The sequence below is a fragment of the Tinamus guttatus genome, unplaced genomic scaffold (genome assembly GCF_059628265.1).
Source record: "Tinamus guttatus ecotype Peru unplaced genomic scaffold, ASM5962826v1 Tinamus_guttatus_pri_ptg000062l, whole genome shotgun sequence".
In the NCBI taxonomy this organism is placed as follows: domain Eukaryota; kingdom Metazoa; phylum Chordata; class Aves; order Tinamiformes; family Tinamidae; genus Tinamus; species Tinamus guttatus.
In genome coordinates, this window is record NW_028288596.1 from 60,292 (window position 1) to 76,106 (window position 15,815).

General features: G+C 37.5%; 1 protein-coding gene across 1 annotated transcript; it reads right to left on the minus strand.

Moving 5' to 3' along the window:
* Positions 1-2,826: 2,826 nt before the first annotated feature.
* CETN3 (centrin 3) lies at positions 2,827-15,468 on the minus strand. The gene is made up of 5 exons (XM_088519597.1): positions 15,316-15,468; positions 12,285-12,420; positions 11,073-11,187; positions 8,215-8,406; positions 2,827-2,900 (listed from the first exon to the last, which is right to left on the minus strand). The coding sequence occupies exons 1-5, from the start codon at positions 15,330-15,332 to the stop codon at positions 2,857-2,859; spliced, it is 504 nt and encodes a 167-aa protein (XP_088375723.1). The 5' UTR covers positions 15,333-15,468; the 3' UTR covers positions 2,827-2,856.
* Positions 15,469-15,815: the final 347 nt, after the last annotated feature.

A 15,815-nucleotide genomic window follows, 5' to 3' on the forward strand; every position in this document is an offset into this window, starting at 1 on the left:
TTTAATAAAGATCATTAAGCCTTGGTATCACAGAACTCCACAAAGAGCAAAACTTGTTTAAAAAAATCTCAAAAAAATTGTCCACACTCAGCTTCATAGCACGGTCACAACATAAAACCTCATGAAAATGCCCGGCTTCCCGGGCTGTAGCCGCTGCAGGAAGTGAGGACGTACTCTGAGCTAAGGCACGAGCTCCAGCGGCGCTCAGGGCTGCACAACAGGGGCAGCCTAAAACCAACCCCATGCCCAGGCCGCCGGGGCTGCTGCTGCTGCCTGGCCCTGTGGCCCCGCACGCGCTCCTGGGCCGCAGGCTCCAAGCAGGGGCAGGCCGGGCCTCTTCCCCTGGGCTGCTTGGCCTGGCCGTCCCTTGGAAATTCCCCTGGGCTTTGGCCTCCCCTCTGCTGCAGGCAGGTTTTCCTGGTGTCCTTGGCCTCCGAGCTGAGCTCCGAGCGTGCGGCTCAGCCAGGCCTCGCTGCAGCCGCCCGCGTGGGGAGCGCAGCCCCATCCCCAAAGCCACCGCAAGGAGTGTCTGCGCTGCTGCAGTCTCCATGTGATGAGGCATCTGCAACCTTCACTGTGGCATTTTCTAACTTCTCATGACTTAGTCGTGCCACTGAAATGAGCTGATGTTTCTACACAAATAAGAACACGAAAGTGTTTGACATGGCATATTTAGCACTGAAAAGATCGAAGTCAGCAGAGTAACAGTGAAATACAGAGTAATCTGAGGTGAGATTTTTACTCATTCAGAGATTCAAAACTCTCCAAATTTATATTGGATTTATTAGACAAGTGATGCCAGAAGTAACTGGCACAGTTAAAGTAACACAACTGCAGGCTCTGAGAGCACAGCTCTGGCAGATTTTACTGCAGTGGATTAAGACATTGACTGAGTTGTCATTTCTGCATTTGCACTAGACATTACTACCTTCATAGCAGCAATAAAAGAAAGCGATTCATCCCAGTTACTCCAGTTAAAATCTTTGACATTTTAACACTAACCCACCTATCCATTACGAAGTAAGATGCACACATTACCAGGGTAGTTCTGGAAGATGCGCTAACGACTACCGAACAACCTAAACATGCCAATTCACTCACTTTCTACTCTGAAAAGAGAATTAAGCATATGTTAATGCTAAGGCTAGGCACACAGTTGCAAGCTGAGGTCTTATATCTTAAAGCTGTGAATGCTAATGTAGCACAGTTTAATGCTGCTGTGTGAGCAGCAAGAAAAGCCAACAGAAACAGCAGTACATGCCATACACAAACCTGCAAGAAGTGCTAGTTCAACATTTCGCAGCACAAAACAAGCACGGTTCTTGAACACAAATCTCCCAAATACAAAGAAAAAAAAAAACAAACCCTGAGACAATATCAGTATTATTACCCCAATTTCTTCTTTCCTTGTTTTTTTCTTGTGTGCTGCTCTTGTAGCTTGAACAATTTCTGAGAGCTCTCCAGTTCATTGCTCTGTGCTTACAGAGCCTTGTACAAAGGTTATCTAGCCCATAACAAGTGTTCCTACCTCCCTCCTAGCAAAGGCTGTTTGAAAGACTTCGTTCTGTATAAGAATTATCCAGAGAGGAAATCCCAGCCAATGGTCACATTGCACCGGGCTTCTACATGATTTCTCTACTGGTGTGACTTGGTCAGTGAGAGGCAGTTACTCTGACTCATTTTGAATTGTTATGACCTCTGTATGAATGATTTTGATTGCTTAATAGAAAGCAACACAGTATTTCAGAGATAGGAATGTTACAATACACACTTGAAAAAGAATGTGTGGGGAAAAAAACCTATTAACCCTAATGGCCTTAACTTCTGTCTGCAGTAAATTGCAAGTTCTGTTTCCTTGTTTGCTGGTTCATACTCCAGGATTACTGACAGTTAAAAAGTAGCTTGTTTTCCAACAAAAACAAACAAACAAAAAGGATTAAACACGATTTAAAGATACATTCTCTGATATGTAAAGGAGAAATTAATTTTAAATTTAAAAGGAAAAATTACAACCAATACAGAAAAAGTCTATAAGAAGCTCTACCTATGTGATTTTTTTTTAAACTTCAAGAGTTTTTAAGGTTTAAGAGTTTATTGCATGCAATACTTTTGTCCTAACTAGGGACTGGAGGAAGAATATCTGGTCAGGATAAACTGTTGACATTGTTTCCACAGATACCAGGGCTGCACACACTGAAAAGATTTGCTAGCTGACAACAGGACAACTTAATACCTTTTTTGATTCAGTTTATCATGATGCAGTTGACTCTACTCTGTCACCATACAGCAGCAATAGCATATTTCAACTATGAAGATGCAAATGCTTGATCATGTAAGTTACCATGAATAGAGAAAATGGGAAGCACAAACCTACACATGAAACAAAACGTACATATTTTGAAGAATTTATAGTCCAGTTTAGATTGAGCTTCAAAAATAACGTGTCTTTCAAGCAGTAACAGTAAAGAACAATTTATTAAAATGGAAGTTTGTCAAATCTTGTATATCAAAACTAAGGCCACAGCTAATGCTAACACAGTCAACTTCAAAAGATTCTTATAATATGATTTAATTTAGAAATCTTGTACAAAGCTATTTTACAAATGAGCACTCAAACATTTGGAAAACATATCATTACTTACTCTAAAATGATGTATCAATTATTCTAGTCATATTATTTGATGATACAAAATACTAAAGTATTAGTACACAAAAACTGTGTTTCTTTTAGTCTTATGAAGAAAATAATTTTCTGCATGACTCCAGCTACAGATTTGACCAGAAATACAAAATGTTTTAAAGGTAGCTGCCAATGATTCATCTCTTTGTGTTGAATTAATTTCTTCTCTTATGATGTTAAATATCTCCAGTCATAATAGCAATGAATTCTTCTTGATTGACTGTAATAAAAGAGAAAATTATTAGACAAACAGCAAACCATCATAAAGTATAGAATAATTTATGTCTGTATTATTCATTTTACTTAAAGGTTTTCCAGTTAGTACTCTTGGGGTTTGATCAGTTGCTAGCTACATTTTATAAATACAAGTCCGGATTTTTTTTGCTTCTGAAGAACTCTGCCCACCCCCTTTTCCCTACCCCCCCCCTCTTTTTTTAAAAAAGGTAAAACACTAAAGCCAGAATGCAAGCTTACATAAGCATTGCACTTAAGCCAGAGTTTAGCTCATGTATAATAAGCTATTATTTCTGTACAAGTATGAAAGTAAAAAATACTAAAAGAGGAAAAAAGGAAGAAAAACATTAGGAAAAATATTTAAGGTTATGGCTAAACAAAATATACTTTGTTATACTTTGTTTATGATTCTAACTATTTTTTCAAAAGGTTAAAAGAAAATTAAAACTGGTCACTTTTGAAATTCTTTATGCCTCTCTGTAGCAAGAATGTCATAACGTAAGTTATAGTAATAGTCTATTTTGTTCTTAAAATAATGATTCGTATCTTTGTGTCTAAAAAAACCCCACGGTATCCCTCTACCTCCCAAACACACTTTGCTAAATAAAATAGGATTTTTAATGTTATTAGTAACAATTAGTTAGAATTAAAATGGACTTTTGACAGGCTTTTTTTTTTCCCTCCTCTCTGAACTTTCTTCATTTTTCAGTTACAATTAACTGAAATTTTACGCAAATGTAGTTGCAGAAATTAAGCCATAAAAATAAATTAATTAGCAGTCATTAATTATTTTTTGCTGTACTTATACCTGAGCTATTGACCTTACTCATATGTTAAAACAGAGCCACTGCAGTAGATTTAACCAGTGAGCGTGCTCTGCCTGCCACTAATTACTGTGACGGGGATTAGTTAGAATGAGTCAGTGATACAGACATGGCCACACATGTATGCAGAATTCTGACAGTTATTTGTCCCAGCCTTGTGCCCAAATTATTGCTAAATAAAACCCTGAAAATTATTACATTTATAGTTGAAAGAAAATTCAACAAATTTAACCATACTAAAAAGGCTTTAAAAAGACCTTGAAAAGCATTTCCAAAGCTTTGCCCAATATTTTTTTCAGATATAATCATTATTCTATACTTCCTAAATTTTTAACGATTTGAGTTCAAATAATTACAATACTGTGATTTCTCCCTTATATACTGGTATCTTAATTTTATTTGAATGCATTTTTTTTTGTTCATAGAATATAGTAGTTAGCAATGATTAACGTAAATCATCAAAATTATGATGAGGATTAGCATTAAAATAAAAAGTACCTCCTGAGAAGGTATGAAAGAGCTGAGACACAGTTGCACCAATCAAGAAGTGGTAATATATCTGGATCACAAGCCAGAATTTATAACAAAGATAAACTGAAGGTTGTAGGCAGGAAAAAGAGGACACTTCAGAAAACAAAACAGACATTTGCTTGCCCATTTTGCCTCTTTAGTTCTTTATGTTCAGGGAGAATGCAATTCTTGATCAGTTACAGTGAAAATCGGAAGTATGAAAATTTTCCAGACTTTGAAATAATTGATTAGAGATTTTTTTCTGCATAAAGTAGTACATAAGCTTTTCGTTTTATACTGGTCAAAAAGCACACTAAATACCATATTACGAAATATTTTCATTTCTTCATATATAAAACTATTTTAAGTGTTATACACAAAAATTTGCAGATAAAAAAGATTACATATTGAAATCAGTCAATTGCATAAAAATACTTACAGTTTATCTTAAATAAGATAATTTCCAATTTCACTCTTTATGTGATGAAGAGAGGGATACTCTTGGCATACATGACCTTTCTTGATGGTTGTTATCTAAGGATATATCTGAAGTCCAAGGCAGCTTTTCAGTAGCCACCATAATCATAAATTCACAGATGAAAATCATTTTGATTGCAGGAAAAGAAATTAGATGTAGCCATACACATATCTGGCAGGATCCTTAAGTGACCAAATAATCTAGCTACTCCCTAAAATGTAATAATTAAGTCAAATACCTGGCAAAGCCACTAAGAATTAAAGGGTAAAAGCATCACTTTCCTTTAGCAGTGATATTACTTACTTGTCTAGGTCAAACAACTGACACTACAACCAGCCTTGTGGTCTAATTGTTCTGTGTGATTCATAAGTGAAATAGGTGTAATGAAAACAATTTGGGAGATGGTATTCCCTCCCCTGTCCCAAAGCACATGTATAATATTAATTCTTAAAAATTAGGAAATACATCTTAATCTAGAAGAGTAAAAAAATCATACATACAGCTACCCCTCGTTTTATATATAGACACACACACATGGTCAGTACACCAGGACTGTGGCCGGAGGCAACGCTTTTAACAGCTCTATGCCATCATACTTACAGAAAACTGTACATACGCTACTGCCTGGCTTCATAAGCCACCTGAAATTGTTAATACAAAATTGGTGATAACAACATGCCAATGCTAGACCTCAAGTAGCAAGGTTTCAGGGAAGAGGAACAAGTTGCTACGTGCAGTTGAGACTATGTTCCTGCATTTTTCAAAAATTCTCCTCTATTGTTGCTTTTGAAGTCACCATTTGCTAGACTTTACTGAGTCTTATATATGATTCTTAATTTCCCATATCTACAAATCAAAGCAAATATACACCATCATCAGTATTTAGCAGAGTTAGTTTTGCATTTCCTTTAATCCTACGTTTATACAACCGATGTCTGTGAATATGCTAAGCCTATTAAAAGTTAACAAATGCATTACTCCATACTAAGAAATACATTATTCCTGTGATTTTAAATACTCTTCAAGTTACTGAATCCAATAATCCTCAAATCATAGCCCAATGTCTTGCTCAAAGCAGGGTCAACTAAATTAGATTGCTCAGGCTCTTGCTAGTGAAGCTCTGAATACCTCCCAGGTTCCAGTGCTTAACTACTCTCATGGCCTGTAAACAATTACAGCTTATTTCCACCTTTTCAGAATCCCGAAAATCCTGAAGTGACTTTATACATCTCTTCCCCATGCAATCCTCAAGGAGGGCCTGCTGTGCGGGAAGCTGAGTCCCGCAGCAGTCCCAATGGCCATGACACAACGTCCTCCTCCGTGCACAACTCTGCCGGTGTGTCGTGCTCTCCGTGTGTCAGTGTAGTATGAAGAACCAAAGGAATGTCACAGCATTCTGGCCATTTCTGCATTACCACTCTAGGATATTACTGACCAGAAGGCACATTTTAGACACAAGATGGGATAAAATGCAAGTGTTGCATTCCTTTTATCTTTTCAGCCATAAACCTCAAAGCAGAGCATTAAGTACCAGAATGCATGAAAAAATACATATCACAATGAAAGTGATATATTATTAACTATAACTTTTAGATGCAAAAATATTTGCTTGCTGTAATCAATGAAGCCTGGTATTCAGAGGACACTACACTTCTCTTTCTGCACAGAAGTTGAGCTTGGTATCTTGTACTTTCCAGCACCTGAGGATGTCCTATCAAACTCAGAGGAGAATCATATTTTGGGTATTATCAAAGAGATAGAATGAATAATCTTTACCTCCTGACTTGTTTCCCTCCCCCCCACCCTGACCTGCACGTTCAACTTACAAAACAATTTTAAAATGCAGGTAGCCAAACTGTGAGCTTATCTATTTTGAATTTCTTCTACCTTGAGATGAGAGAAAGAATGTGTTCATAGTAAAACAACTCTGTGGAAGTAGTATGAAAGACATTTCCACAAAGTATTGAGGCCTTTTAATTTTTCCAGTACATAGAAAAAATAATGGATTAAGATGGAGGTTCTCTCAGAGGTTGCCTAATTACATGATGGACTACTGAAAGATACAGAAAGTAAAGAAAATGTCTTCCTTCCCAAAGTAACCCATTGAGACTGACTGTCAGCTAGCTGCTTAATAAGAAACGGAAACAAACGAGGAAAAAGGAAAAAAAAATAGGTATGCTTGCAGTGTTCACACCAACCAATCTATTTTTGATATATATTCTATAGATTGTTTCAGAAATATTCCATAGCCAGTTCCAGTAACTAGAAGCCAAAGAAAGTTGAGTGCCATAAAGCCAAACATCTTCCCCAAAATATCTTGATAACTTTGTTCAATAATATAGCAAAGTAGAATGGAAATACAACGTTACAATGTTACCCAGGCAATCCTCTCAGACTTACTATGTATTTGAAAGTTTGCTTTTGAGTTCGTTGTGCATGTCAGTCTCCCCTAGTTTCACATGCCTGTCTTTCCTAGTTTCAGATTCCCTCAATGCTATGACATACACAATCACGAAATAGGTAACTATCATCCCACTTAATATGATGTAAATATTGACTTTGACTCTGGAGACATATGGGAGAATGTTATTTCAGTGAAGCCTTCTTTCTAGTTCCATGTCAGAATCTGAGACCTCTAATGCTAGATCATATTTCCTATAGATAGGCTCACTAAAGACAAAAGCTACAAGAACCTACGCCCTGGAGTTTCTAAAAACAGACCTCCAAGGTATAAATATTCCAAAAATACTTTTATTTTAGAGAGACCTATGAACAGTACAGCTGACCGGTTTAGTTGGGAAAACCAGAAGTGCACAATAAAGCCATCACAGGTACAACACAGGGGAGCAGCACTGCCCTAAAGCAATACAAGTATTAAGCTTTCTGGCATAAACACAGGTTTTTGTTTTGTTTGCTTTTTAATCACTCTTATCTCCAAAAGCATGGCCAAAACCCATCCAAAGTGATCTTGCGTAGGCCCAAGGTAAATCCAGCATAATTTACTAGCTCAATACTCCCCGCCTCAGTAACATACAGAAGCCACAGCAATGGCATATTAGTAGTTGAGAAACATTGGACTACATGATCCCACAAATGAGACACTTAGCCATTTAACCTTCTTAATTTAAATGGAAAAAATTGCAGTGTAGTTAGAAATCAATTGAATTGCCCAAGAACCAATTTACTTCCTTCAGCTACACTTTTACTACTTTCAATAGCAGCAGGCTGAATGGGAGTCACTCGTGAATTTAAGGACAGAGAACACAAGTGGATTTTTAGACTCCAAAATATATTTCCGGGACTAGCAACTATTAAAAGTAACAAGCTCCATTCTTTGACAGCTAAATCAAGCTTGATCTGAAATCATTCAGAGGAAAACCAAAGAGGATAATGCTGAAGATTTCAGTCATTTTCAGACTAAGACCCCCATTTAAAATGGGGAGAAAATCAGAAACAGACTATATTGGATTTTAACTCTTAATACTTACTTTCTCCGTCTCCATCCTTATCAAATTCTTCAATCATAGCCCTCAATTCTTCATCAGTCATATTTTCACCAAGTTCTCTTGCAACCCTGCGCAGGTTTCTCAGACTTATTTTACCAGAGTCATCATCGTCAAATAGTTTGAATGCCTTGAGTATTTCCTCTTGTGGATCTCTGTCCAATATCCAGTCTGTCACTGTAAGGAAAAAACAAAACAAAGTCAGACTAGAAGAATAAACTGAGAATGACATTAACAGAAAAAAGTAGTACAAAGAGTGAACACTAAATTTGATTTACTCTTCATTTTTTACTCAACACTGTTGTGGCTGCTATTTGGCCTTCTTCACTTCTCTTTCCATAAGACACATATCTCTCTGGGACACCCCAACTACAGTCAAAGCCTATGTCATAATTCAGACATACTCATGCTTTTGATAAACACTTTCCAAAAGGAACTGAATGCATGTGCTCCCAGTCTGTTCCAAACATACAACTCACAACCAAAAAAATCAACTCTGACAGATGCAGATACATACATCTGTTGACTTTAAATGTTATGATTTGATAGAATTTTGATTGCAGAAAATAAAGGAACAACACTGAGCAATGAAAAGCGCTCATAATAACCCTCTATTTTAGATACAAAACTTCACTGCAAAAGAAAAAAAAAGCACATGGGTTATCAAAAGGACACTACTGCAAAAAGCAAAATGTTAACTGTGGAAGGACTCAGTAGTTCTAATTATTTCTTATATCAAATCCATTTGTCAACTTCTGTCACAGTAAAGGCAGACTAAATAGCTTGCCATATAAAAATATTTTATTGATAACTATTTCAGACATTTCTGGAACCAACTGTAAACATCCTCACATCTTTGTACCTGTTGTTAGTCTTGTATTATAAGACTTTTAATGGCTTGATGGAAGTCATAAATAGCCTCATCCATGCTGCCTCTGGCATTAGGAATCACTTGGAATCTGCAAGTGTTTGCAGATGGGATGCCCTCCTTGGTTTAGTGCACTTGACAGAAAAAAATAAATTCTAGCTCATATATGCTCACTATATCAATGAAGTTTAAATATATGTATAAACCCTTCAGATTAAATTCAAATATTTTCATTTAAAACAACTATATTAATGACACCACACATCACTTAAAAATTTTACTTATTAGGGCAAAAAGATAACTGCAACATTATCTGAACAGTCATAAAATACTATGTTTCTAAATATTCTGTGATGGGACTCTACAAAACAAGACAGAAATACTACTGCATCTTTGTATATTTCACAAGGACCATTCCTCTATTTAAAAGCATAAGTAGCATTTGTACAGATAAGACAATTAGTGGAGAGCATGAACAATAGTTGGACCTTTTCATAAATTAAACCATGGAAAACTGATGGCTCAACAACTATTTCAGAATATTTAACCAGCTCTTCAGAACTATTTTTTTCTGCAACCTATCTTCTCTGACTCCCTGATCTTTCTGTATTTTATTGTGTATCATGTCATAGATGCACAGAGATCTGACACAAGTTTTGGGACAGATTCAATTACATTACCTTCTCATAGTGAAAGCTGTGCTTTCCTGTAGGAATTTTCCTAGTTTTGCACAGCACTTATTGACTACCTATCCTGAGAGCTAGGCCAGAAAAAGGAACTAACTAACAATGACAGGATTGACTACAAGGATTTGTAAGAGAAAAGAAAACCCTTCTAATAGCAAATAGGTGAGACAAGTTTTATTCCCCCAAGCCCCCCAGATGTAACATTTCCAGTCTGTCATAGGCCAAAAATAATACCCAAATGAAAATAATTACATCTAGATGAATTGCCAAGCTCTTTTAGCTTTGCTGCTTTAAATTGGCTGCAATGACAGGGTTCACTTGCAGTCTTCTTCTGACCCATAATTTACCCTAGCTGGAAACACATTTAAGACACCTTGTTTTCTGTCATTACCAAAGTATTGTCTCCAATCGTTACCTGTTAAGCTTTAAAACTTGCAACATGTTTCAATCAGTAATTGATTTGTGACATTAACTGGATTACTTTTCATAGCCAAGAGCAACTACATCTGACCAATACTGACTTTTCTGAAATTTCACAGACATCTAATACCTTAAACACATGGACTGCAATAGTAAAATAGAGAAATAAAGCCACAATGTCCATGAAAAGAATCACAACTTATATTTTTGTAAATAGAAAATTGTACACAGAAGTATAAATTATATGTAACAAACAAAAAAATACTGAAATTTAATCCTGAATATTTACAAATTCTGCAATCACTACATACTGAAAATATGTTAAAAATTGAAAAATACAAAAATTTTACATCAAAACAGCCTAATTAAATTCCATTGTTAATAAAATTTGTTGTTTGTGAAAGTATTTGTTGATTTTATCAAAAGCAGAAAATCCATTATTTTAATACCTGTTTCAGCTTCTCTTATCTTTATTACATGTGCAGTGTTTACAGTTTGTCTTTGTGTAACCTCTTTCATGAAATTCAATTCCAACTACTTTTTCCACAACAAGGAGGAGAAACCTATAATATTCAAAACTAGCACAAGAATATCTACATCTGTAAATTAAAGTTTTTTTTCATTTTCAGAAATTTGAAATAGATTAGGACTGCATATACTCTAGCTCCTTTCATACTGATCCTATGATTCAGTTTCACATATCAACTGCATATTCAGTATGCAAAAAACCTTTCTACTCTATTCCCTTCCATTAAGAAAAACATGGAATGAAATTTCAAATTTCTAAATAGTACTACAGAATTGAAAAAGCATGCAAAGTATTTCTTCTCTATCCACTTTTCCCTCAAAATACACAACCAAACACATACCAACTTCATTAAAATCATCAAAGGTGATTTTGCCTGTTGCTTCTCGATCATAATCTTTAAGTATTTTCAGTACATCAGCTTTTTTCACATCAAAACCCAAGGCTCTCATTGCCACCTTTTGGAATAAAACAGAAGTACAACAATATGTGAATATTAAAATAGATCAGATATTTTTCTTTGTGTTAAGTATCTTATTACTCAATTAAAAAATGTGCACATCAGTGAGATAGAAATATTAATAAGTAAAATAAATAAAAATAAATAGCAGGAAAAGTTTTGGATATAAAATCATCTAAAGCAGTATTAGCAACTACATCCTCAAGTTAGAATAAGAGAACATAAAAACCCTGAAAATTCAATTTATTTTTTTTAAGATGGACCAAATGCTTTGAGCACAAATAGGGCTTTTTTTTTTTAATCATTTTCAAAAAAACTTCAAGCATTTCAATAGTCATTCTAACAGGAAATCTTGTCTTTTTTTCAATACGATAACATTGAAAACATTCTTCAACCTATTCTTCTTTAATATTCATAATGAGGGCATGCTTGTTCATGGGTTTACTAGTCACCTTACACGTTACCTAACTTTACTTCCCCACTGATACCTTTAGGATAACATAAGCCAGTCCATCTTTTACTTTTGTATCAGGTTAGGAGTACATCCTTAGCTTTCCCATTTCAACTGGGATGGTAAAGAGAGAGAAATCTCTGCATGCACTAGTTTGTTTGCAAACATATGAATATAGGCTAAATGATCAACAGAAAACCACAATCCTCTGAGATATACTGGGCATACTAATCTATGCTATGTCCTAACTTCTTATGAAAGAAGGTATTCTGTAATTTTATACACCTCTGCTCTTCCACAGTGTTGCCTGTTTCAGGGCCAAAGATAATCCAGCAGCTGAGAGAACATCTTTGCAAATAATCCAAATGGTCGGGAATGGAAAAGCATACTGCAATCAGACAAAGTGCATTAACAATCTACATATCCAAATAGTAACTGTAGCTTCCACACACTGTAGCTTCCAACAGACATAAAATACCTGAACTCTGAAATTAAAAGACAATCTCTGTACACTTAAGACAAAGACATGTCTATAACAAGTAAGGTAAAGTAAGAAATTCTCATTTCTTCTTTCAAGTAATTCTTGAATTAATTGATAAAGCCTAACTGTGAAGCCAGAAGGTTAGACTAAGTACTTCTTTTACCTTTAATTCATGATAATTTATTGCTCTATCTTTGTCTGTATCAAACAACTCAAAGGCATCTTTAATTTCCTGCTTCTGTTCTTCTGTCAGTTCTCTTCTTTTTTTCCTTTTAGTTTTGTCTACTGAAAGTTCATTCCTGTATGAAAAGAAGAAAGCTGAATGTAGCTAATCTGGGAAGATAAAGCTCTACATACTTTTCCATCAATAAAAAACTCTTAACAATAGCATAGATCATTCTACCTATTTCATTCATTCTATTCTCAGTTTCTCCCAGCATAAAACAACACTTAAAATAGACAATAGTTTTGCAAAGACCAAATGACATCCCCTCTCTTCTCACCAAATAAAATTGGTGAAAGTGTTTTGATCAGTAAGTTATTAAACAAACTAGAAGAAAAAAAGTCTAACAGAAATACTTGGGACTACAACTTGAATAGCAGATAAAATGACACGGTATTCCTAACTGTAGGAGGAAGTTTTCAGAAGGATGCAGCTAGAGGCTTGACTGGACATTTCATTGGCTTGTCTGGTTGCTGAAGCAGATGTTAAAAATCTCAAGTCTTGGGCTTTGTTATCAGAAGCAATTTTTAGATAAACACCTTGTATGGATTGTTAGAGATGTTTTAAATCTAAATTAATCTAGTTAATCTAATTAACGAACTAATCTAATGTCTTTTTTGCTCTGTTTGTGGCATATACAAAATGGACCAAATCAAGCACAAAAACCAGAACAAACTGTGTGCTCAGAGCCATCTATTTTTGGATAGTCTAGAAATAAGATTAAATTTTCAGATAATAGAGGTAGAAGGTATATAGCACACATGCCAAGCATGACAATTGAAGAAGGTATATGCTGTTCATATGTAAATAAAATGAAATTAGCAAGCACATAAAATTAACAGACACTTATGAAATATGTAATAAGGCATTACTTGTTAGAAATGCATGCATTACAGAGGACTAGGAGAAAAAAAAATCCTGCATAATCCCATGGAATTTTTAATTCACAAGAATGCTTGCTGAAAGGATGGGACAGATCAAGGATACTTTGGAATGAGCAAAGCGTAAATTTTATTGTGGCTGTAACTGTGTTTTATTCATGTCAGAAAGACTGACTATTGTGTAGCCACAGTAATTGCTTGGAAGACACCCATTCCAAAGCAAGCTTTCTACAGAAAGCAGTGCATTTTACGTAATAGATGATATGAGTGAAGTTGCCAGTACTCAGGCACACTCCTGGAAGAAATGGACTTACACGAAGTTTAACAATACACCTTTGCAGACATGTTAGCTAACTGCAGGGATCAATCCACTCTACTCTGCAATCCAAAGGCTGCATTTGAACCATTATAGCCAATTTTGGATCCCTTTAATAACAAGAGCAAGTCCAAGGGACTATCTAAGATGCTTAGATAGCTAGAGCACATGATGTACAGGGAAAAGCTGAGTGAGCTGGGTTTGTTTAGGCTGGGTGAGGAGGGATAGGGGAAAGAGTATGGGGGAAAACTGAGAGCTGCTTTCTATTTCTGGAGGTTATTTTACAAAGGACAAAGACCAGTTCTCAAAGACGCACTGTGAAAGGACAAGAAACAACAGTTGCAAGTTGCAACAGGGGAAATGAAGTTGCATCTAAGAAACAGCATTCTTCCCAGTGAGGATAGTTATGTACAGGAACAGCTGCCCTGGGAGAGCGTAAAATCTCCACACTTAAATGTTTTCAGAACTCAGCTGAACAAGGGCTATTGCAAACTCACTCAGTTTCAGGTCTGACCTGCTCTGAGTAGCAAGCTGCACTAGGTGACTTCCAGAAGTCCGTTCCAACCTGGACTGCTGCATGATTCAGTATACTGACAGGAGGAAATATTTCAATACAGATTTGTTTATTTGCAGCAGAAATGAAATGCACGTCATTTACTACAAAATGCGCAAGAATTCCTGAAAAGTGGATGGAAAACAGTTTTCCACATCTCCTTTAATTAGCTGCTTTTTGCTCTCCTTTGTTAAAGAAAAATACTAGCTAATTCTAAACAAACCCAAAGATTCAACATACAGTTGTGACTCAGCTTTCAACTGCAACTTTAGCCAAACTAGTGAAAATTCCAAATATATACATGGAAAATGTAAGTTGCACAAACTGGATCCACCTCACAGCCCCAAAAGCTCAAAGGGCCCTTAGAAGACCAGTCAGGAAGACAGTTAAATTTCACATAGCCTTTAGATTACTATAGTTTCTCACAGGACTAAAATCTCTCTCAGCTGCCTTTGTAACTACAAGTGGGAGATTCACTCAAGCCCATGTTTTGTGAGCTGTGATGATGAAGCTCTCTATTTAGAAGCTGGAAAGCAGATTAACGCTGAGCTCTTTAGAAAGAAGGATCTGTCAAGTGCTTGCTTAATGTCTAGCATAAAGCATTTTTAAGATTTTTTTGCAGTGCTTAAATTTAAGTAGCTCAGTATTGCTTTTATTACAAACATCGTTACTACACAAAACAAAGTTGTTATACCCTTTAATTAAAGATGAACTATATCACATAAATGTACCAAACAAGCTGAAAAGAAGGATTTGCGAGGTGCAGGATTTATAAGCCACAGGTTATTTTTACAAAAGTCATTGAACCTTAATGAAAAGCAAAGAAAACAAAACCCAAAGACTCAATAGTAGCAGCTGCTAAAATTTTGCTTCTGGTGAGAAAATCTTGCTTCCAAATGGAAACAAACAAACAACAACAAACAAACAAAAACCTTGAAACTTATTAACAAGCTTTTTGAAGGCGCATATTATTATTTTAACGACCAGATTTTTTTTCCAACAAATAACAGTGCCAGAAGACCCCGACGGGCCTAATCAGCTCCGGCTGCGCGCGGCGATCCTCTCTGCGGGGATCAGACACAAGCGGTTAACGCTCCAACCGGCCGCCGGCCGGCCGGCCTCCGCCGCCCGCCTCCGCCAGCGCAGCGCAGCGCGGGGCGGCCCCGGGCCGCCGCCGCCGCCGCCTCGTCCCGTCCCGCCGGGCGTGCAGCCCGTGCCCACCTCAGGGACAGGCTCATGGTGCCGGCCCCACGCGCGGGCCGCTCCGCTCCGCTCCGCGCTGCTGGGCCGCTCCGCGCCGCTCTCCTACGCGCCGCGTCGCGCGCACTTCCCCTTAGAAACGCGCTACAACGTCGGGCCCGCCAACCCGGGCGCAGCTGCCGCGACCTCCCGCCTCCTCATTGGCTGCCGAGGGCGATCTTTCCCGCCCCCTTGCGCGGTAGGCGCAGTTACGGGCTGAGACGGCTGCCACTCAAGAGGGGGCTGGCCCCCGTGCCGTTTGGAGGGGCGTGGTTGCCCAGAGCGCCGGCGGCGCCGGCGTTGGCAGGGCGGGGCGGGAGCAGTTGCGTTTCAAACGCGGAGCGGGGCGGTTACAGCCGTCGTGCGGGTCCGCGGTGGTGGCTGCGGCCGCGCTGCGGGGCTGCTTCTGCGCTCGGAGGGGGTGTGGAGGGGCAGAGGCTTTCACGGACCAGCCGTTCACCTGCTAAGGCGGTGCTCCGTCG

Excerpts from the sequence above, each read along its gene's own strand:
- CETN3 (XM_088519597.1), bottom strand. Across the intron at positions 11,188-12,284 it reads TAAATTATCATGAATTAAAG|GTGGCAATGAGAGCCTTGGG; the intron begins GTAAAAGAAGTA and ends TTATTCCAAAAG. Across the intron at positions 2,901-8,214 it reads TAAGGATGGAGACGGAGAAA|TCAATCAAGAAGAATTCATT; the intron begins GTAAGTATTAAG and ends CTTTTATTACAG.